At 35.9% G+C, this 24,422-nt stretch overlaps 2 protein-coding genes and 1 non-coding gene across 6 annotated transcripts in view; 2 read left to right on the top strand and 1 right to left on the bottom strand.

Annotated features, from left to right (window-relative positions):
* Nucleotides 1-24,422, bottom strand: part of TNPO3 (transportin 3) — a 70,680-nt gene that overhangs the window by 32,824 nt on the left and 13,434 nt on the right. For 3 of the 4 annotated variants that reach the window (XM_039860938.1, XM_039860940.1, XM_039860941.1), the window contains exons 2-6: nt 11,085-11,285; nt 10,036-10,109; nt 8,596-8,752; nt 3,232-3,375; nt 326-501 (exon numbers count right to left, since the gene is read on the bottom strand). In XM_039860938.1, coding sequence (XP_039716872.1) covers nt 326-501; nt 3,232-3,375; nt 8,596-8,752; nt 10,036-10,109; nt 11,085-11,285 — 752 coding nt within the window. Of the gene's footprint in view, nt 1-325; nt 502-3,231; nt 3,376-8,595; nt 8,753-10,035; nt 10,110-10,413; nt 10,597-11,084; nt 11,286-24,422 lie in introns of those variants that run through there. The other variant, XM_039860942.1, reaches the window with a different exon arrangement.
* On the top strand, nt 17,430-24,183 carry LOC120601215 (metallothionein-1A-like). Its single transcript, XM_039860976.1, has 2 exons — nt 17,430-17,600; nt 24,179-24,183. Exons 1-2 carry the CDS (start codon nt 17,474-17,476, stop codon nt 24,181-24,183), a joined length of 132 nt encoding a protein of 43 aa, XP_039716910.1. The 5' UTR covers nt 17,430-17,473.
* On the top strand, nt 22,171-22,289 carry LOC120601344 (5S ribosomal RNA). Its single transcript, XR_005652422.1, has one exon. It is a non-coding gene; the product is annotated as a 5S ribosomal RNA (ribosomal RNA).

Raw genomic sequence — 24,422 nt, 5'->3', positions numbered from 1 at the left:
AATGACTCATGAGTCAGTTCAAATTCTCAATTACTAAACATTCAAATAAAATTCCCATAAATCACACTTGATACTTCAAAGTTCATCCCTAACCTTACCTGTTCTAAGTGCAAAAAATTACTACTTTCCATGATTACCACCTCATCTCTCCTTCTGCATCTATTTTGCCAGTCTAGATTCAGATGAGAATAGAAGAGCATTTCAGGATGCTGTGTGTATATTTACAGTCACAAAGAATCACAAAGCACAGATGAATAATAAAAAGTGACTTAAAAGAATATCAGACTATATTTGTGAACCCAGGACTCCTGCCTTAAATACTCACTTGTCTAAATCTTCACGTGCTACAGCCATATGATAGGCAGTCTCCAATGTCAGGACTCCTTGAAACAGTTGCATAGCTAATGGCAAGTTAGTCTCCACATTCTCAATGGCATAGAGAGCTGAGCACACACAGTCTGAAGCAGCTTCATGTAGGTTGGATGAGGTCTTATCCTGTTGCTGGAAAATAGCAGGAAAAGGGAAGCTATAATCCAAGCAATATGTAAACAATTCTAGCCTGTTTCCGAACATGTAATTTAAATGCCTGACAGTCATGGACTTTGACGAGACAATATCCACCAATTTTCCCAACACTATTTCTATTTTCCTATATGCCAGACAAATTAGCCTTTTCAGTATCTCGGTCATGGTCACATGACTTCTAAAATCCATGTCCCCCCACCCCACCCCCGCCATACTAGCCCCTCCAAACAGAATGCCATGTGTTCCCTGCCCTATTTTGTTCTCTGGAAACTTTTTCCATCCTTTTTCTGACATTTGAGTAGTATCTAAAATGAAAGGGTCCAACAAGTATCAAGGGCCCATTCATAACGCAACAATGTAGTATTTTAGAAAATCAAGGTTAAAGAGGTACTTAAAGCTTCTGGAGAAGAGAGAAGGTAACTTAGGAAGGAGTAAAAATCAGACAGTTATCCAGCTTCTCATTAGCAATGATGTCTGCCAGTACACGAAAGAAGCCTTAAAAATTTTGAGGGAAAGGATACTGAACTCTATGACTAGTTAAAGCATCAATCAAGAATGAAAGCAAGGGAGTGGCTCCATAGTGTAGTGGTTAGCAGTCTGCTTTGCAAGCAGAAGGTCCTGGGTCTGCGCCCCAGGTGGAGCCACATGCCAGGCCCCGGGTGCACCAGGCCCTGGGTGCACGCTGCGAGCGTGTGGGAGGGTATGCCCTGCCTTCAGAGATCCAGTTCTTAAGGGGAAATGGCAACATCCATGTGTTAGGGGTGGAAGCGGGGAAATTAAAGAGGGGGAGATAGAGAAAGAATGAAAGTAAAGTAAAAATATTTCTCAAGCATGGGAAAACTCAAAGTTTACTTCCCACATATCCTTCTGAGGAAGTTTATTTGAGAATGTTCAAAAACAGATAATCCAATCCAGAAGCATAGTCAAGAGAAGTCCCAGGGTGATAGCTGAACAACAGATCTAAAGAGCAGCTGATACAGTCTACGGCCATGCCACCCTGAACATGCCCGATGCCGGCTGATCTCGGAAGCTAAGCTGGGTCGGGCCTGGTTAGTACCTGGATGGAAGACCAGGCCCTGTAGGCACTAAAAAAAAAAAAAGTTTCCCTACAACTGATACAAATTAGAGCAGATCAGAAGGTTCAAAGAGGGAGGCCTAGAGGGTTTCTATTCAGGAGTGTACAGTTGAGAGGTTGGTTAAATTTAGTGAACACATATTAGTCTTTTGTGAATATTAAAAAACAAGGACACCAAGAATCTCGAGGGAGGGGGGTGGCTATACAAATAGGAAAGCACACAAATGCAAACTATTCATTAGGTTACTCAGATGAAGTGGTGAATTCAAAACTATTAATTGTATTACTATATTTTAAAAGTTAAATAAACATTCAAATTTATTCTTTTGCATATATCGAGTATTAAATTTTTAAAAGTTTTTAAAATAACTATAGGAGAAAAAACTATATGAGAAAGTTGTGGTCCAAACAAAATAAATATGGCATAATGTTGAACAACTGAATGAATGTAAGAATGAGAATGTATTTGGCACTGATTCTAGAAAAACTCTTCTTTTAACTGACAGAAGAGTCTTGACACTGGATCAGTAGAAAAGATAATATAATCCTAGCACAGTACTTAGCTTGTTTCTTACTCCAACCTCGACTCCCAGAAGTCACCACTGCTTTAAGTTTAAAGTGTATTCTAGACTGTCTTCCATTCATATGTAAACATATTTATAAGTTTTTAAAACAAAAGTGGGATTTAAATTTACTTATATTGACTATTCTTCACACAATTTTCTAAGAGAATCAAAATTACCATTATTGAGGTAGGGCATCAACAGACATGGAGACAAAGACAATCACTAGCAAAACGATTGTTAGCATCCTGAATCTTATTCTGATGAAAGAATGATAACAGAAAGACACTAATAATGCCAAAAATGTCTTCTTGAAGAATGTGCTTTTCCTTTTCTTCCTTTAATTCACTATCAATCTAGTATCACGCTACCATCTTCTAAATGACAGTGCCCCAGCATACAACCATTATACACAGAGCTTTCATACTAAAATGTTTTCACGGAAGGAAACCATTCAGGAGAAAGAGACACAGTCACTCCCATCTGCAAAGACCTGCTCAGTATTTGTGCTTGAGATACTGCTGTTTCTTGTTCTAAAACTAGTCTTATTATAAGCACACACTCACTCCTATCGACCAAGACAAAGGAATGCGTAATTACTAGGCACTATTACTTTCAGAGTTTAAGGAAGAAATGCAAAAGCATATAAAAAGACATTAATTCTTACTCTCAAAATCCCCAAATCCATCCTATACATACCGTGATGTTTAATTATCTCAACTACAAAGATAATATTCTGATCTATAATGGTCTCAAAGAACCAATGAACATTATTAAAAGGCACGACTTTGTATCTAAAACAAGAAATCAATACTCTTTTGTTACTTGGATTTTAATTTGTAAATCACTGATCTACATATAAGACTGCTTTCCTATTAAACCTAACTACATTCTGTTTTGAGTATTAAAACTAATACCTTAATTTGGAATTGGCAACAAGGGACACTGCTGCTTTTCTACTATATGTTTTCCAATCACTGTGCAGAAATCTGAAAACACTGTTATGTCCTAGGTTTGTTCCTGTGACTATGTGGCAGAAATCCTTTTAAAAACAAAGCCATTACTTACCAAAACCTCAAAAAGGAGTGCAAGTAACTTATTGTTAGCCATGAAGTTACTGTCCAAAACGCCTAAGTTAAACCAACTTCCCAAACAGCGAAAGACCTTCATAAGCATTTTCTCATCTGTTCCTGCTTTTTCTACACAGGTCATCTGAAAAAAAGAAAATAAGTTAAAACGATGTAAATTTTTACATTTAAACCACTATTAAAGTCACCTTACAGATGTAATAATGAAAAGAATGATAATACTAACATTTAACATTTAAAAAGTGCTTCACAAGTGCCAGACTGTTCTCAACACTCTTAATTCATTTAATCCCCACAAAAACTCTATAGATAGGTATTTTTTAATATCTCCACTTTCTCAACTGGGAAGTTAAGGTACAGAGAGGTTATAGACTTGTCCAAAGATAGATTGTTTCAGAAATAACTTTTTCTTAGATCCCACTTCTGTATTAATGGAATCTTATCAATAGAACTGTCTTTAAAGTAGTACTCATCTATACAGCTGATTCTATGGAGTAGAAATGTTAGTCATGCTGTATATTCCCACATGAAAAGCTAATGTTTCAGCTTCAGCACTTGAATACTCAACCAAATATGCCATTACACAGAAAGTGACGCTACCATAAATGTGATAGTTTAGAAAAAGAGATAAAATGAAAAGTCAGACTAAAACTCACCATTGTTTCTCTTTGCGAACTGTTTTTGTAATATATTTTTCCAAAGTGAAGTGTAATACAAATTTTTCTAAACAAAACGTGTTTTAAAATAACTTTTACAGACAACAGGTTAGAGACATAATTGCCATGGGGTGTAGGAGGCATGGGGGGCATGGCATCCTGTAATGATCTAAATGCTGACACCTGTACTTCTAGGTAGCCATGCTTTCCCTGTATGTGCAGTATCCGGCAATCATGACTGCATAATTATTAGTTTGAATTGTACTGAATTGAATTGAAATGAGGAAAAATGAAATGATTCAGGTAAGTTCATGGCAACCATAACCAACCAACGACACACACATACACACTTAAATCTTTGAAGCTTTTGATATAAATTCATTACACAACTGCTTGGCCTTTATGCTTTCTAAATGACATCTCAATTTTACTAAAGCATGTTTACAAAAGAAAAAACTTGTTTGTGTGTTCTACCTACCAACATAAGGATGTAATTTTAGGAAAACCTTACATCTAAAAGTAGTTGCAGAAATTCTGCTAATTAAATCAAACCCACACCACACCATATAAAGCTTCAGAACTAAGAAGTTACCTTCAGTTCCTCTTTGAGAACTATATTAAAAACTCTGTCTCTCAAAGTAAGGCCTCAAAAGCTGAAGGATAACTGCCAGAAGAGTTCATCAGTAAAAATATAGTAGAGGTAAAGAATAAATGAAGGGAGAAAAATATTAGAGGTAAGGCTCAGTTCAGCTATTCTTATAGGCGAACAATATTAAAAACGCTGAAAAGTTTAATACAATATTTAAGAATGGGTCCATCTGAACAGACCACAAAAGTATAATACTGATAAGAAAATGGGATGGAATAGAACCATTAACTGAATGAAAAAGGCACCTGGTATTACAGATAAATAAATTTTTCTTGGCAATTTTGGCCTAATTTCATCCTCTGGGTTCTATAACATAATAAACTACATGACAGAATTACAGACTTTATTAGGTACAACAGGGATATATTTTTCAGATTTCATCACAACAAATCAATCTATCACCTGTTGTCTAATATGAAGAAGTGCTAAGTCAAGCACATGTCTTGGGAGCCCAAGTAGCTGCACTTGACCACTGTGTCAGTAATGATGGCTTTAAAGATAGTAGTGTCGACTGGATTCTTTTGACTTCACTTGAGTGCTTACAAAAAGAAAATGAAAAGCTCAGGTCCATTAATTCCTAGCTTAAGTCACAGTGTGAAAACCAGAGAGCTTCCATGACAGCTCTAAACTCTTATTTTTTTGTAGCTAAAGGGCTGATATTGCTGAAACTCATACACAAAATGGAATTGTGTAGCTTGCTGAATTAAAAACAGCTGAATTTGCAATTTTACCAAGTTTCTCATGAGAAAGTTAGGAAATTGGTAAAAAATGGGATTCTGAAGCTTGGAATGTAGACATCTGTTTGGACACTAATGAAACTGATAATCTGGAACCCCCAGGTCACTCCTGAGTCTCCCTTACCAGTGGAAGTAGCCTGCCTTCCAGTGGCTGAGAAGACTAAAGACTAGCTTTCCTCAGATTTAAAGCTCTGTAATAACCTCATCTGAAACAGATACCTTGAAAGGGATGTCCATTCTTTTCAAGATCTACCCGACTATCCCCTCTGTCACCCCTCTGCCCGGCTCTTGCAGTGCCGTGTCCAGCAGCTTTCTCTGGTACTCTCACACCCAGGTGATTTTGTGACAGAGTGTCTTTGGTGAGACACCTTCCCTGAACAGCTTTCTTGGGCTTCTTAAAAAGCGGATTTCCAGCAAGTTCAAGAGGACAGACTTTCTAGCAGCATGCAGTGCCACAGTGACTTCTCTACCATGGCTATGCCCTACCCAATAGGGTCTGGCTCTCCGTCTTCCTTGGAAACTCTATCTTAGCCTTGTATCTGTTTTTTCCCCCCATTAATTTGTTTTATTGTATCTGCTTACTTTACTTCTTATTAGACAATCCTTCATTACTGTAATCTATTAGAATTACTCATTCTTTACATTAAATGTTCCCACACATCACTGTATAGTTTCTTTCGTCTAACTGGACCCAGACTGATACTAAAATGAATCGAAGATTTTAGATCTGGGACAAGGAGGTCACAAGATGAATATTAGTTATCTTTTATGTTAAGAAACAAAAAAAGTGCTCTAGTGGCACTTAAAAGTTATAACATTTTAAGCATCAAAAGAATGATTTTAGTGGAGATCCTGAATCAAAGAAAATCCATAATACTCCATAAAAGGAAAGCCAGGAAAAAAACAAAAACAAAAACACAGTAATATTTAAGGCATCTTTAAAACAAATTCTTATTTGAAAACAGGAAATTAAAAAAGACTTAAGACATTCTGCTTTTCTAGTAGACTCAGAAGAATGCCAACTAACATATAGTAGAATGAATTATACAATTAATAAAACAATATTTTGCAAACCACATTTATTGACTAAATTATAAATTCAGTCGATTATAAACTAGAATTTAAAATCATTAAGCAAAAGGTTGATATGGAATTGGACATTTGTAAAATAAACTACCATCAAACGAACTGCATTATAACACAAGGTGGAAAACTTCATAAATACAAGAATCAGACTGTCATCATCTTAATCCAGTCACTCCTAGCATCACTAATGGAAGATCAACCAAAAAGTATTTATCAATGAGATACACATGAGGTACCTGCAATGTGTTCCAGCCAAAAATGTTTAATTTTTAAAATTAATCCAACGAGCTTTTGAGTCTTTCTCAGCCAGGGAAAGAATTAAGTCCTGCAGAACATGATTTGAGTGACTATTTTCTCAATTCTCTTAAGGATAGTATATAGCTGTTACTATTATTAATGCACAGGAGAAAATTCATCACATTCAATAGATGCCTTACAGCATTAAGGCTTAATTTTCCTAAAGAATCTCTTTATGAGAAGAGCTGCTTTAAATATAACTTCCAATCAGAAGAATTACAGAGAACAGAAAAACAAGCTAAATGAAACAAAGACAAGGCAACCAGAAAACTCAGAAGTTAAGATATTTTATAGAACTGGCCCAATCTCTTCAACAAATCAATGTCATTTTGAGAAAGGAAAGGGAAGAGAGACTGTAAATAAGAGTCATAATAACCTGATACAAGGAATGGTTCTAGACTGGATATTGATTTGGAAAAAGGCTGTAAAGAATATAGGATATCAAAATTTATGACAGAGACCTTAACCCAAGACAAGAATCAGGAGGGCCTGCAAGAGGAGCTCTCACACCCTATGTTGGTCCCATGAGCCGGAGAGAGTTCTATGGTTATAAGAGCTCCTCCCTTGACTTCATCTTCCCCTCTGAAAAGAACTTCCTGCTTCTTTGTACTTCATTTTCGTGCATTTGGCTCACCATGTCTGCATGTATCGGATTGCAATCCTTTCTTTTTCCAAATCCACTTTGCAGAAAAAATACCTAGTCGACTTTTAGTTTATGATCAACATTAACAAATATGAATCTGGCCTGGGTATATACTAGGTGATATAAAAATTTACTGAAATAGAAAGATAAAGCTGTATGACTAAAAAAACTGGCTACAGAATGAAAAGTATCTCATCTGGATTTTTAAAATCTGTACACTATGTTCACAGAAGATATGTACTAAAAGGTTAAAGGTATGATCTCCAGATGGCTTGAACCTAATTTGCTTTGTCTATATTAACTTACAAGAATTTTTCAATGAGTTTCTAATACCAAACTGAATACAATTTTAAACAAAACTCTGTTTTTTCAAATTAAAAGTTCTATGATGTTGCAGTATGATATAAATCCCTGAAAAATAATTTACTATAACCACATGATTGAGAAAATTGAGCTGGACTATAAAGACCTAAAAATAAAATGTGGGCTAGATAATCAATTTAATATCATCTAAGTTCAAGAACCAGCAAATACTTTCTATAAAGGGCCAGACAGTAAATATTTTAGGCTTTGCAGACCATACATGATCTCTGTGAAAACTACTCAATTCTGCCACTTTAACCCAAAATTATGGACAGAGACAATGTGTAAGTGAATGGGCATGACTCCAGTGAAATTTTACTTAGAAAACTAGGTGACCATGGATCATAAATTTACCAATCCCTGGTCTATAGCATTAAAGTTTCCACCTAATTGAAAAGGACATGATTACATTTAAGTCTGTTTAAAAAGATGGTATAATATTAGCTAACCTGTAATTATGATATTGCTCAAAGATCAAGTAAAGTCTTGCACCACCGCCCTACCAAAATCTATCTCAGTTCATCCTTAAAAGAAGATATTTTTCTTAAGTAAATTTATACACACTTCTCTTAGCATGGTCTTTCATCAAGAGCTGATAGTTTGCAGCAGGAAGAACAAGGAATATGTGATCATACGGCACGAGTTCAAATTCTGTATTAACAGTTCTGTATTTCTAAAGCCTGTTTCTCATTCATAAAGTGGAGATGACACCACCTTCATAAACATTTCTCAGAAGCTCAAAAAATAAAGTTTCTGAAAGTATTTTTTAGTTGTAAAGTGTTATATAAATGACAGTATTATCACTACCAAATTTTGCAAAAGAAAGCTATTTCACAATAATGCAAACGAATTACAAATAACCACTATAGTTTTTTGCCCATAGGCAGCAACTTAGCATTTCAAACCTACTCACCAACAGAGATACCACTGTACTAGAGTAGTAGGCCAAATCTTCTATAATTTCTGTACGACGGTTAGCTCCAATTCGTAAGGAACGACTATGTACTTCTTCAGGTAACACTGTAAGGATCTCCAGCAGAAAAGGCAGGGAGGTTACATCATTGCTATATCTGGAAAAGAAAAGGAGATATAAGTTACTTAGAGTTCGAAAAAACACAATCATGTAAGATAACGACAGCCATCAGAATAACCTATGCCAACATAGCAGCATTCTCACTGCCATTAAAGAGAAAAAAATAGATATAACTTTTTGGAAAGGTATCTGAAAATCAAAATTTTGACCTGCATAATCTCTGATCCCACAATTTCACTTCCAAAACTTACTTCTTCGGAAAAAATCACATGTACATATAAAGTATACAAAGATGGGCATTGCAATGCTATTTTATAATAGCAAACATACTGGGAAAATATGAAGGTCCTCCATAATTAAACAGAATAAAAAAGCTTACAGTCATACAATGGAACATACATAGCCATTCTAATGAGATATCCAGGCCACAACATGAAAAGATGCCCACAATGTATTAAGTGAAAAAAGTATATGAAACATATTATATATGAGTGACCAAATACATACACAGATATACGTAGACTAACACACGTATGTACTTATCTATTATAAAATACTTAAAAGAAAGTCTAGAGGGCTATATAGCCAATCATTGATAGTTGTTACTTATGAAATAAAGGAATATGGAGAGAGGAAGGTGTTCACTTTTCCTCTGAAAGCTTCCATACTATTAGAATTTTTTTCAAAAAGCATGTTAATTTTCCTAATAAAAATTTACTTAAAACAAAAAATAAACTATCCATAGAGTCTTTAATGACACACTGTAGTTGGAGGTAAAAAGGACATCTACATTTTCCAAAACTAATTTCCTGACCAAATGCCAAAATGCGAGCTAATATCAAGATTATCCTGCTAAGACCATGAGAAAATGCTTTATTCAAAGTAGCAGGCTCCATGTATTAAATAATAATATTGTCCCTTTGACAGACATAAAACAAACCCCAACTGGTAGGAATGTATACTCTTATAACAATTTTCAATTTAATATTATCTTAAACATTCTGACAATATTTTCATAGAACTGCTGATATGTCAGTCAGTGGGAGTGATCCATGGCACAATGAAAGACGTTGCTGCAGTTAATTCAAGTGATATGTGTATGTATAAATTATAAGGGTCTTTAATGTCCCACACAACATATTTCTGTAGCATTTAAATTTTAAATGATTTTCTTTTAACACAGCAAAGGTTAACGATAAATAATTCTATGTTAAGAGTTTGGGGAAACAGTCTAAATGTATAGCTATTGCTAACAAACTTCTCTGTGTAGGTTAATGGTAATCCCAAATGCTAGCATACAGTCAATACAAGTTAACTTACTTTTCCACCAATGTTTGCACACATCCCTTCCAGGAAGGCATCTGTAGGGCAAGGTCAGCTATTGCTAAAGCCAGCTGAATAAGAAGAGAGATTAAATAAATGAATAGAACAGATGAACAGAAATAGAGTTATCATTAATATTCATTGAAAAGCAAAAAAACTAAATTTCTTCCAAACAATATGACAAGTAAGATTGACACCCCCCTCCTCCCATCACCCCCACAACTACCTATATCATGTAAACTCTTCTGGGCAAGCTACAAATTGCTGGGATTGAAAAGGTAACCTTTAAGAAGGAAAAACAAAACAACAACAACAACAAAAAACCAAAAAGAAAGAACAGACTGTAGATTTTCCTCAGAATATATCAATACTTACTTTTATTTGGCAATACCATAGAACTTCATGGACAGATAAATTATACTTTGCCAAAAGGCCAAAGCTACTGACAAAGTCAGCCCATTGACTCACTCCTCAAGTAATGGATTGCCATTTCCCTTCTCTTTCCATTTCTCATCTTGAAGCCTTATGCAAAAGCCTCCTTCCTCTTCAAGGGCACTTCTATGCCAGGCAGAGAACACATGTGAGTATGTATTCACTGAAGCTTCCAGTTTTCCTTCCTACCGTATTTTCCTGTCTAAGGGGGAAAGGCCAAATGAACTAGTTCACTGTACCATTTGTGAGACTTTTATAAGCCAATTTGTCCAGAAAAGATTTTTTTAAAGGTAATTATAGGCAGACCTCTGACCCTGAACAGTACAGTATTTATATCATCTGCAATTTAACAGTGTGGGGAGAGGGGGAGGGCACATGGCTGCCTGTGACCAACTATACTCACTTCCCTCACTTCTGGTATTTAAGTTAAAATCAAATGAACTCTAAGATTAACATAAAAGGTTTAAAATTTCACTTTCTATCCACGAATATAGCAATTAGTGTACAACAAAGTTGTTAACATTACTTCACATGGCCTAGTAATGTCAATCAAAATTAACTTGATAAATCCAAATGGCCTTAGGCATTTCCCTAACGAGAAGCATAGAATTTACCTGTGTTACAATGACAGGTGACAAGTCTTTCAAGTTCTGGATATGGGTTAGTAATGAGTCCCGTAAAGAAGCATGAGAGTCTGTGGGGAGCTCATAAAAAGAGGTCTGAATCTTCATTTTCATGGTCTGGGCAGCAAAATAGCATGATTCCACATCCTGTCGAATCTGTAACAACTGGTCTGAAATCTCCCATGCATGAACCTAAAAGCAGATCAGATAAAAGCAGTATTTCTAAATAATTTTAATATCATATAACCTCAATACATACAAACATATTTAGACCAAAGTATAATAAAAAAAAATCTGACAAGCTAAATTACCCAATAATTCAGCCAATACTTCGAATTATATATTTATAGACCTTGTTCAACAAAAATATTACTAAAATATTCTGACTCATTCTAGAAAGTCACAAAAGTTATCAATTGACAACGGAGCTAATCTTGCTGATGAGAATCAGTAATTGTGCGGAGGGAAGAATACAAAGAAAAATATCCCTAAAGTTCCTACTGAAACTAAAATGTCATTATATAACTTTCCAACTCTCATCTATAGGTTGGATGTTTCTTTTCTTTTCCACTTAAATAAGCTTTTGCTCACTCTGAAAATTAAGTCTCAAGCTATTTTAATATATCCATACATAGAAGAATATATTTCATAGTGGTCTCACTAGGCTTACATTTCAATCTTTAGTTCCTGAATAAAACAGCAGAAAAACTACCTTACCCCAAGTGAATATTTCACATACTTCATTGTTTTTTGATGTATTTATATTTGGCAAAGTGTTACACATGCTACGAAAATTGTTTTCACAGGAGAAAATAAATGTATCTACAGAAATAACAGAACAAAAGCATAGAATCTGGTCTCTAACAGCTCATCATAGTTATAAAAGGGAATCCTATTTTGAAAAATAACTTTGAGAACAAAATTGTATAGTACACAATAGGCAATCAATTAACAACTGATAAATTCTAAAGCAATTCTACACCTAACTGCCTCTTCATGGGAGAGAGCTAAAATGGATCGGCAGTGGTGGACTAAAAAAAATTTTCAATCTTAATTTAGGAATAGAGCCAACTGTGAAGAGAGATAACAGATTTACCTAGTCAAGTTCTTATGACGATAGAGCACTTCACAAGTAATACATAGTGATTCTTCAAGATATTTCCAAAGATAAACAGGAAGTCAAGGAGAGAAACAGGCAGAATAAATGGCCTGTACAAGTTCCCAAAGTAAACTAAAAAAAGACCATGAAACTTAAGACTGGTTTATTGACATAAAGTTTAACTTTAAATCAATAAGTTGGTGGAAAATAAGCAGGAAACACTAACTTTTTTCTAGATAAAATGTGTTTTATTACTTTTTTTAGACTTTGTACCCCAGCATGTTTAAAAAAAAATCTGCCAGCCACATAGTTTTTAGCCATTAATTATTTAGCCAGTAACCCAATCATATCTATGATTTAATATGCCATCAAAATATATTTGACTCAAACTGATATTTTAAAAAATAATAGAAATATTCTATAAAATTTTGGAATCTCCATAAATGCTCATAAAAACAGAGCTATTAAAGAGCAAAACCAAAGCACAATGGACATTTAAAACAAAACTAGATGTTATCTAGTTATCTCCAAGAACCCCAAAATATACGTGGTTGGGGACAAACCAGTGAAATCTATAAGATCTATATAGTTTCAGCTTCAGTAAAAGCAGAAGCAGAGGGAAACAACAGGGTAGCTAATGGATATAAGAGAAGAGGAACTCCAAAAGAGCCAACAGGTATTCACTAAAAGGCAAAGGGAGCTAATTAGAGGATAATATTTCAAAATGGAACAGGTTTTGGTGAGTAAAAGAGTTGAGTGGAAGAAGCCTAATTAACCTAAGGTTTAAGGAGGTGGAACTAGGTCTAGCCTCTATAAACTCTTGAAACAGAAGAGCCAGGACAGGGCTCCAAACTAAGGAGGAAGTGCTGTGAACAGAATGGAAATTATATAGAACAAATACAATAGACAAAGGAAGAAAAGGAGATGGTAACAAAGCTAGAAATCTTAGAAATAAAACCACCATATTTGTAAATATCTGAAAATAACAGAAAAGGAAGCTCTTCAAAGTTGGAAATACTATCCTTAATCACATCTCCTAAAAGTTCAGGAAAACTAATTTAATTTCACAAAAAATAAGCAACTGAGGTCAAACGCCATATACAGCATGGAGGGGGCAGGCTGGAGATAATGAATAGAATCATATCCCTACCATAAAAGTAACCCAGAAAAAGATTTTAAAAACTAGCCTAAAGTCCAAAAGACACAGGAGCCAACCTGAAAGAGCTTCCAATGACCAAAGCCAGAAAACAGGGAATAACAAAATTAATTATGATAGCACTGGAATATTACTCAAAAATAAACAAATACTCATAAATCCATACTGATGTGAATAACAACTGAATAAATAACATGCAAGAAGTTACATGTAGGATAAAAGACATCTTTTTTAAGGAAGAATACTAGTTAATGAATATAGAAGGAATAGGAGATATAGAAAATCAACGTTAGAACATTACTGTAATAATTGTTACAGGCAAGATTAATGTATAAATGATAAAGTTAAAACTTTAAAGAGAAATATATCAAAGTATACTTATTAGTTACTGTGGTGGTTTTACTTTATGTCCACAAATACTTTGACATTTACCATATAAGAACTCAGACTACTCTGCTGGAGAGACAACATAAAGAGACCAGGAAGTCTCTGGAAAGTCATGGAAAGGAACTCAGCTAAGTTCAGCCTTCCAGCCATTCCTACCAGAGTGTCAAGCATGTAAATGAAGCCATCTCAGAACCTACATACTGGCATGGAGCCCTGTTCGAATTTATTACCTACAAAGTTATGAGATACAGTGAAATACTTTTTGTTTTAAGTCACTACATTGTGAGGTAATTTGTTTCAGAGCAGACCATGAGAAAGACAATCAGATAGTATGTGTATCCTGATGAAAGAGGACACCACAATGACAAGAAGTTCAAAGCTGTCTCATCAAGCCTCTGGATCCAGCTGGCAATTTGCAAGAAATACAGCTGGATCCAGTCCTTCGGAACTGCCTTTAAAAATAAAGACGGATTTGTATTTCTAATATGGAGACATCTCTAAGACATACAATTAAAAAACAAAGATACTGATCTCATAAGATCTTTTTTGTAAAAATTTAAATTACACATTTTTAGAAAGTGTAGTGAAGCTTTTTAACATACAAGAGTTAGTTTTATGCCCTATATGCTCCCTAAACAACCTGAAGCTCTCATGGCATTTACCGGGTGTTTTAACTTTGATTATAACACACTAGCTGGCATTATACTAATTTCCCAGCCAAACACGAGTACAAAAGATGAATTAAATACCAAAATGAACTTGTCTGACGACATCAAAACTACCAAGACAGCTAGAACATGAGGCCACAGATTCCAGGGACAGAGAATGGAAGAGTTCAGCCCAATATGTGGCTCCACTTCTCCTCTCAAGGCATTTGCCTATTTAAAAGTGGAAGACACGAGGCTGAGAACCTGCAGAACTTTGGGCAGTCTCGTAAGACTGGGGAGATGAAAACTGGAATTCAGAGCTCACTAAGGAAGAGTAAATATTCCAGACTTTCAGATGGGACCCAGTGAAGGCAACAGGAAATACACCTCGAAAAGACTGAAAGGTCTCCAAGAGAGACCAGATGTTATGCCACAAAATAAGTCTTAATAAATGTAAAAAGACTGGTATCATAGAAAGTATCTTTTCCAATCACGATGAAATAAAATCAGAAACTAATAGCAGAAGGAAAACTGGAAAATTCCCAAACACATTCTTAAACAACCAATGGGTTACAAAAGGGGAATTAGAATATCGTTAGACAAATGAAAATGGAAACAATATACCAAAACTTACTAAGTGATACATCAAAAACAGTTCTGAAATTTATAGCTATATACACTTAAATTAAAAAAAAAAAAGAAAGAAAAAATATCTCAAATCAACAACCTAACTTTATACCTTAAAGATCTAGAAAAAGAACAAACTAAATCCAAAGCTAGCATAAGAAAGGAAATGATAAACATTAGAGAAAAGAAATATAAAACAGAATAGAAAAACCAAGATTTGATTCTTCAAAAAGATCAACAAAATTGACAAATTTATAGCTAGATTAACTAAGAAAAAAAGAGAAAGGAAATGTGGAAACATCACTACCAAATTTTACAGAAATAAAAAGGATTATAAGAAATACTATGAATAACTGTACACCAACAAATTGGATAATATAGATGAAATGGACAAATTCCTAGAAATAGACAACATACCAAAACTGAATCAAGAAGAAACGGAAAATCTGAATAGACTATTTTATTATTACTATTAAAGAGACTGAATCAGTAATCAAAAACCTCCCAACAAAGAAAAAGCCCAGGACCAGAGAGCTTTACTGGTGATTTCTACCAAACATTTAAAGACTTAAGACCAATCTTTCTCAAACTCTTCCCCGCCCCCCCCAAAAATTGGAAGAAAACACTTCCTAATTCATTCTATGAGGCCAGCATTACTCTAATACCAAAGTCAAAGACACCACAAGAAAACTACAGACCAACGTCCCTTATGAATACTGATGCAAAAACAACAACTCAACAAAATACTAGCAAACCAAATTCAGTAGTATATTAATGTATTATACACTGACCAAATGAGATTTATTCATGGAATATAAGGGTAGTTCAACATGTGAAAATTAAACAATGTAACATCACATTAACAGAATGAAGAAAAAAACCCATAAACATCTTAATTGATATAGAAAAGGCATTTGACAAAATTTAATACCTTTTCATGAAAAAGACACTCAGCAAACTAGGAAAAGAAGGAAACTATCCCAACATAATAAAGACCATATAACATTTCAACGATGGATGGCATATACACAGTGGTCCCGTAAGATTATAATAAAACTGAAAAATTCCTTTCAGGTAATCGTAACATCATCGTAACACAATGCATTACTCACATGTTTGTGGTCATGCTGGTACAAACAAACTTACTGTACTTCAAGACATATGTAGCGCTTATAAAGTCTATAGTAGTGTACAGTAATGTCCTATGCCTTTATGTTCACTCACCACTTACTCAACCACGGCAACTTCCAGTCCTGCAAGCTCCATTCATGGTAAATGCCCTATACAGGTATACCTCTTTTTTGTCTTTTATGCTATATTTTTACTGAACCTATTCTATGTTTATTTTTATTTATTTTGTATTAAAGTATAACTGGCATACAATGTTATATTAATTTCAGGTGTACAACATAGTGACCTTTTCCATGTTTAGATATATTTAGATACACAAATACTTACCATATGTTACAACTACTTATAGTATTTCATATAGTAACATGCTACACAGGTTTGGAGCCTAGGAGCAAGTGTGTGGCTATACCACACAGCCTACATGTGCAGTAGGCTATACCATCTAGATTTGTATAAGTACATTCTATGACGTTTGCATAACAACAAAATCACCTAACGACACATTTCTCAGAACATGTCCTCACCGTTAAGCGGCACATAACTGTATGAAAACTCACAATAAACATCATACTCAATGGTCAAAGACTGACAGCTTTTCAAAACTCTAAGATCAGGAATAAGACAAGGATACCTAATTTTGCCACTACTATTCAACATAGTACTGGGAGTTCTAGCCAGACCAATTAGGCAAGAAAAAGAAATAAAAGACATCAAAACTGGACAGGAAGAGGTAAAATGATGTCTGTTCACATATGATACAATCTTATATGTAGAAAACCCTAAAGATGCCTCCCCAAACCTGTTAAAACTAAATAAATGAATTCAGTAAAGCTGCAAAATACAAAATCAACACCCCAAAATCGCTTGTTTTTATATACTAACAATGAAGAATTTTAAAAGGAAATTAAGAAAACAATTACATTTATAATAGCATCAAAAAGAACAAAATAAGAATAAAGTGAGAAGGCAAAAAGACTATACTATACCAAAAACTACAAGACAATGCTGAAAGGAATTAAAGACACCAAAAAATGGAAAGACATCCTGTGTTCAAGGACTGTCAACACTACCCAAAGTGATCTACAGATTCAATGCAATCCCTATCAAAATCCCAATGTTTTTTGCAGAAACAGAAAAATCCATCAGAAAATCCGCATGGAATTTCAAGGAACCCTAAATAGCCAAAACAATGTTGAAAAAAGAACAAAGCTGGAGGTCACAAAGTTGGAGGTCTCACATTCCCAATTTCTAAATTTATTACAACCATGCACTGCACTAGCACAAGTTCCTCTTCACCTCTCGCTTTGGGCCTCCTGCCTCACCTCTCCTCGAAATGGATCCCAACTGCTCCTGCCCCACTGGTGGCTCCTGCACCTGCGCTGGCTCCTGCAAATGCAAAGACTGCAGATGCACCTCCTGCAAGAAGAGCTGCTGCTCTTGCTGCCCGTGGGCTGTGGCCGGTGTGCCTAGGGCTGTGTCTGCAAAGAAGCAGCTGCTATGCGTGATGTCAGGGAGAGCCTGCTCCCAGTAAACAGAGCAACGTATTCAAACCTGCATTTTTAAATTTTTTCATAAACTCTGACCCGATTTCTGTATTCCTTTTTGAATGATATATTTGAATGACAAAAAACTTATCTAGACTCAAAAAAAAGAAAAAAGAAAAAAGAAAAAATGTATTATAAAACCACAGTAATCAAAATAGTATGGTTCAGGCATAATGAGAGATACACAGATGAATGACAGAGTCTCTCAAATACAGTCAAATATCTTTGACAAGGGTGCCAAAACTACACAATGAGGAAAGGAAAAGTCTCTTTATCAAATAGTGTTGGGAAAACTGCATAGCCATGTGCAAAAGAAAGAGGTTTGATCAAATAACAAAAATTAACTCAAAATGGATTAAAGACCTAAATGTAAGAACTGAAACTAACTCCCAGAAGAAAACATAAGAGAGGGAGAGGGGTTCACAACATTAAATATGATTGAATAGATATGACACCAAAAGCACAGGAAATAAAAGCAATGATAGACAAATGAGACTACATCAAACTTTAAAACGTCTGCCCAGCGAAGGAAACAATCAATGTTGTGAAAAAGCAACCTACACAATGCAAGAAAATATTTGAAAACTCTCTGATAAGGGTTTAATATCGGGAATATATTAAAAAACTCCTACAACTCAACAAAACCCAAATTATGTAAAAGACTTGAAAAGACATTTCTCTACAGATGATATAAAAATGACCAATAAGCGTATGAAAAGATGCTTAACATATCACTATCAGGAAAATGCAAATCAAAACCACAATTAGGTATCACTTCACACCTGTTATGATGGCTACTATCAAAAAAACAAACCAACATGTATTAGTGAGGAGATATGATGAGATATCGGAACACTTGTGCACTGTTGGTGGGAATGTAAAACAGTGCAGCCACTATGTAAAACAGTATGGAGGTTCCTTGAAATATTATAAACAGAACTACCAAATGATCCAGCAACTCCACTTCTGGGTATACAACCAAAATAATTGAAAACAGGATCTTGAAAAGATATTTGCATACCCATATTCATTGCAGCATTATTCACAATACTCAAAAGTTGAAAACAACTCAGATGTTCATTGATAGATGAACAAAACATGGTGTATAGATACAAGATAATTATTCATACCATGACATGTTACAACATGGATAAACCTTGAAGACATTATGCTAAGTGAAATGTCAGACACAAAAGGACAAGTATTTATGATTACATTTAAATGAGTTACCTAGAATAGTCAAATTCATAGAAACGAAGTTAAGAATTTTGGTTGCCAGAAGTTCAGGGGAGGGGATAATGGGGAGAGTTATTGTTTAATGGGTACAGAGTTTCAGTTGGAGAAGATGAAAAAGTTCTGGAGATGGCCTGTGGTGATATAGTGGTATAGCAATGTGTATGTACTTGTCACTGAATTATGCACTTTAGAATGGTAAATTTTAGGTTACGTATATTTTACCACAAGAAAGATAAACACATTTTAGAATCTGTTCAACCCCTTTTTAGATTAAAGGGATCTCATCCTATAATAAAGATATGCTTGAAGCAAAAGAAATCACCTCGGGAAAAAAAAAAATCTCTTCAACTTTTCACAAACAGTATATCCAGTATCAAACAAAAGCAAGACTAAATGATAATAAAAAAGGGAAGGGGGAGATAACAGAAAATAACTTATCTAGGTAACAGAATTATTAAATGAGAACTAAAATAACTGGGATGTCTTAACTGAAGTGATAAATGTAACATCGCCAATAAATAGGACAAACATTTTGTATGACTCCTGATGTGATTCACTGAAAATGACAAATCAGCCATATAGTATTCTTCCAAAAACTTTAACCTGAATGCAATCATAGGAAAACAACCAGACAAATCTAAACAGTGGGGCATATTAAATACAAAGACAAATAGGCCTGGATTTGTTTAACATCACTATCATAAAAGAAAAACCACTCCAGACTGAAGAGACATAACAACTACAAGAAATGCATTATCTTTTACTTGATCCAGGATTAGGGAAAATAAATTTTTTTTAAAGCCAGAAATCTATAACTGCAACAATTGGAAAACTTGAAATATAGACTGTGTATTAGATAATACTACTATGTCAATGTTAAATTTCTTGAGAGTGACAATGGTTTTAGTTTAGAAAAATGTCCTTGTTATTATAAGATATATGTCAAAATGTTTTAGAGGTGCAGCATTATGAGGTCTGCAATTTAATTCCAAAAGGTTAAAAAAATATACACTCAGAGGACAAACAGGGACAGAGACAAAAAAAAAAAAAAAGCAAATGCGACACTGTCAAACTAAGAGTATATCAGTGTTCACCGTATAATTCTTTCAAATTATGAATTTTTCAAAGTGAACAGCTGGGAAAAATTAATGGATTAATATACTTAATGAATTAGTAGACATTTTGGAGACTTTCCGTGAAGAAATAGAACCTATAAAAAAGAATCGAATGAAAATTTAGAACTGAAAAATACAGTAGCTTAAATTAAGAACCTAATGGAAGAGTTAAACAGAAAATAAGACAACTGAAGAAAGGATTACCAGAACAGAAAAGAGGCCAACAAAATAACAACACCAAAGCACAAATTCAAACAAGGACAGACGGTAAAGATGGGAAGAATCCATAGTGAAAAAGTCTAACATACATATAACTGAAATACCAAAAGAAACAGAAAAAAATGGGGCAGAAGCACTAAAAAACAATGGCTGAGAAATTTACGAACGTATAAAAGACAGCAAGCTACAAATTTAAGAAGCTCTAGAAACCCTTTGGACAGAAAAACCAGACCTAGGAACATCATAACAACACTATTAAAAAAAAAAAAGAGAGAGAGAGCAAGCAAGCGAACGGGGAAAAAAAATGGCGTGGATGGTGGGAGCTCTGTTCATCCCTCTGGCGACTGGATTGGGGTTGTGACGGAAACAAGGGGCAGCAGCGGGGAGAAGTTGCCTAGGATCTAGATGAACAAACCATACAACTAGGGAGAAATACAGGAAGTCACCCTACAGCGGTGGAGGGTGAGACCGGATGAAGACCCGGGGCTGAGTGGGATGGAGGCTGCTGCTGCGGCAGACACCTTTTAAAGGAGCCATGTCCGTGAATGGATTTTCAAGGTGACGGACCTGCTCACTCTGAGCATCAGTGCCAATTTGGCTGCACACATGGGCACCAGGGACTTACAGGGAGACATTGTCCGAGTAAGGGCCGAAGCGAGACTCACTCTGTACAGAAGTGGCAGCAGTGTACATTGTTCCCTGTTGAGCCCTCCCACATACCAGTGCACCAGACACAGCACCGCCATAGCCATGATGTCATCAAACTGGATGACAGAGGTCACTCCGCCCAGAGGATTCACTGAAACCCCACCTCCCCCAACTCGCGGCCCCACCCAAGCCACATACAGGTGTATCCTCAGTAAGTCAGGTGCTCCTAGCTGAGCAGTGCCTCACACTGGAGGCAGCTGGCTTCAGTTTCTGGTGTGGCCTTTTGAGGCAACTATAAGCACAGCATCTGTGGATTGCTGGCTGAATCTTAACAGGTGGCCCCAGAGGGGTAGAGGCTTGGGCTAAATTTGGCCTGCAGCTGAACCCCTCTCAGGACTGTGCCACTGGACACCTACTTCACAAATTCACACTAATAAGACCGGGAGACTTAGGAGCTTTGCTTAGTATATAGAAACAGACACGGAAAGGCAGCCAAAATAGGAAGACAAAGAAGCAGAAACCATATGACAGAACAGAACAGAGATCCAGATATAATGGAGTCAAGTAATCTAACAGATGCAGAGTTCAAAACACTGGTTATAAAGATGCCCAATGAACTTTTGGGAAGTGTAGATAAATTCAGTGAGCGCTTCAACAAAGATAAAAAACATAAAAATGGAAATGGAAATTATAAAAAGGAACCAGTCTGAAATGAAGAACACATTATCTGAGATGAGAAGTATATTAAATAAACAAAGGAATAAACAAAGTGAATAAAGAAAAGGATCAAATGCCCTATCTAGAGGACGGGAAAACCAAGGACAGGCAATCAGAACAGCAAGAGATAAGATGCCAAGACTATAAAAATAATTTAAGGAGAACATGGGACACTATTAAGGGTCCAAATATCCGTCTGATCAGCGTAACGGAAGGAAATCGAGATGTTGAACAGCTGTTTGAAGAAATAATGATGGGAAACTTCCCTAACCTGGTGAAGGAAATGGACATACAACCCCAGGAAGCTCAGAGAATTCCCCAAATCAGGGATCCAAAGAGGCCCACACCAAGACCCATCATAATTAAAATGCCAAAGTTTAAATACAAAGAACATTAAAAGCAGCAAGAGAAAAACTGATAATTACTTATAAGGGAACACCCATAAGATGGGCAGCTGATTTCTCAAAAGAAACTATGCAGGACAGAAGAGCTTGGCACAAAATATTTGACAGATGAAAACCCAGGATCTACAACCAAGGATACTTTATCCAGTCTACGGCCATGCCACCCTGTACAAGCCTGATCCTGTCTGATCTCGGAAGCTAAGCAGGGTTGGACCTGGTTAGTACTTGGATGGGAGACCACCTAGGAAGACCAGGTGCTGTAGGCGTAAAAAATAAAAAATAAGGGATTGTAAGCTGACAAGGTCCTTGCAATCTGTGAGGTCAACCAAGGGTTGTCTTGCCAAAAAAAAAAAAAAAAAGGATACTTTATCACCACCAAGCCAGTATTACAGGAAATGTTGGGGGGACTTCTTTAAGAAGAAAACATACAAAAGACTCACTTCCGTGTAAAAGACACACAGACTAAAAGGAAGAAGATGGAAAAAGATATTGCTCTGATGGACCTAGAGGTATTTAAGTAGAGAGAGATATATAAACACTATTATGATTTCACTTATATGTAGAATCTAAGGAACAAAAAGAACAAACTAATCAAAAACAGACTCACAAATATAGTGGACAATTTGGTGAAGGAAGAGGGGAGGGGGGTTTGGGGGAATGGGAAAATAGGGTGAAGGGCTAAAGAAGTACAAATTAGTAGCTGATGGACGGTCACAGGAATGGGGAGCACGGCAGAGGGAATGCAGTTAGCATTAATATGTTGGCTACGTGGAGGGTCAGGGGAAGGAGGGAGCAATTGGGGGGATCGTTTTATGAACTATATAGATGTCTACCCAATGTAGTGTATACCTGAAACTAATTAAAATAAATAATAATAATAAAAAAGAACAGCCAAAAAAAAAAGACAAAGAGGAAAATTTTAAAAGCCAGTGGAAAAAGAGATGTAATATCTTTAAAGGAACAACAATTAGACTGATAGCTGACTTGTCAACAAAAAAAATGGGAACCAAGCATCTTCAAAGTACTGAAAGAAAATAACTGCCAATCGGTTATTTTAACCCAGCAAAAAATTCTTCCTAAATGCAACAAAACTAAGACATTTTAAGACCAAAAAGAAAAAAAAGAAAAGAGGAAAAAGTTCACTAACAATAGACCCACAAAGAAGGATGTTCTTTATGAGAAAAGAAAATAATTCTGGACGGAAACATAATCGGGAAGGAATAAAATCATAGAAAGGCTAAGTAGGTAAGTAAATCTCTTATGAACGCTGAACTGTATAAAACAGTATCTTCTGAGGTTTAAAATATATGAAGGAAACTACGTGAGAAGAGTTGTATATCCACCTAAGATGTAGAAAGTTGGAAAGAACACTGCTTTCAAGTTAACAAAAGCAAATATATTATGTTGCTTTCAAGTTAACAATAGACTAAATAAGCTACAAAATAACTTTTCTTAAATGCATCAGAAAGTGGAGGTCCCAGGGCAACCAAGTGGACTGAAATCTCATCTGTGGCAGAACAAAGGAGGAAAAGATGCAGGACACCAGACAACTAGGTAATAAAAATTCAGCTAAAATGGTAACAACTTTATAAAGGCTGATCGTGGACTAGCATGAGCATATAAAACCCCTGGGACTCAGACACAAGAGGACTTCAAAACCACTTTACAACCAGGTTCTTCTCCACAGACCTCAACCAGATACTCGGGGGAAAATGGAGGTGGGACCGGAGTTCAGAGAAAACCTCTTTTGGTGGTGGTTCAGTCCTGGAGAGGATCACTCTGGGCTGCAGAAAAGACACAAAAAAGCTGACTGTACCCTTTCTTGTACTGAACAAAACTGTGTGGGAGGGGCAGCAAATCATGTTATCTCCAAGGCGCACGTTAAGACCCACTGCTGTTGTAGTAAAGGTACAAGAAAAAACCTGTTTCTCTACACACTGGTTCCCCCACCAACTTTTGGGCACCCAGGACCAGTACCTGATGATCCAAGGTGGAGCTGAAGCGGTGATGCTAGCGCTGGAGAGCGGCTCCAAATACAGACGAAACTTTGCTCACTCACCGCCTTCCACACTCACCTCCTGCTGTGCGGCCCGGTTCCTAACAGGCCATGCAGGTACTGGTCTGTGGCCTGCAGGTTGGAACTCTTGCCCTACAGGATAGGGCGTAAAACAGTCTTGAGCCCATGCTACTATACCAATGTCACCAGAGGTCTATCACTGAGGAAAGGGGAAAAAAAATTTAGACCTGACAGATGCAAGGCAGAAGTGAATGCTGGAGAGGAGGACAGGATCACTCAGAACTGCTGAAGACTACGGCAGACCAGGGCAACAGGGAACATTCCTGTCCCCCACTCTCCCATACTAACAAATAAACAAACATACTAAACACATCATACTCAA

Source organism: Pteropus medius, unplaced genomic scaffold, assembly GCF_902729225.1.
Source record: "Pteropus medius unplaced genomic scaffold, Ma_sr-lr_union100, whole genome shotgun sequence".
NCBI lineage: Eukaryota > Metazoa > Chordata > Mammalia > Chiroptera > Pteropodidae > Pteropus > Pteropus medius.
The sequence above is the reverse complement of the archived record's forward strand: the minus strand, read 5'-3'. Positions and strand labels throughout refer to the sequence as shown.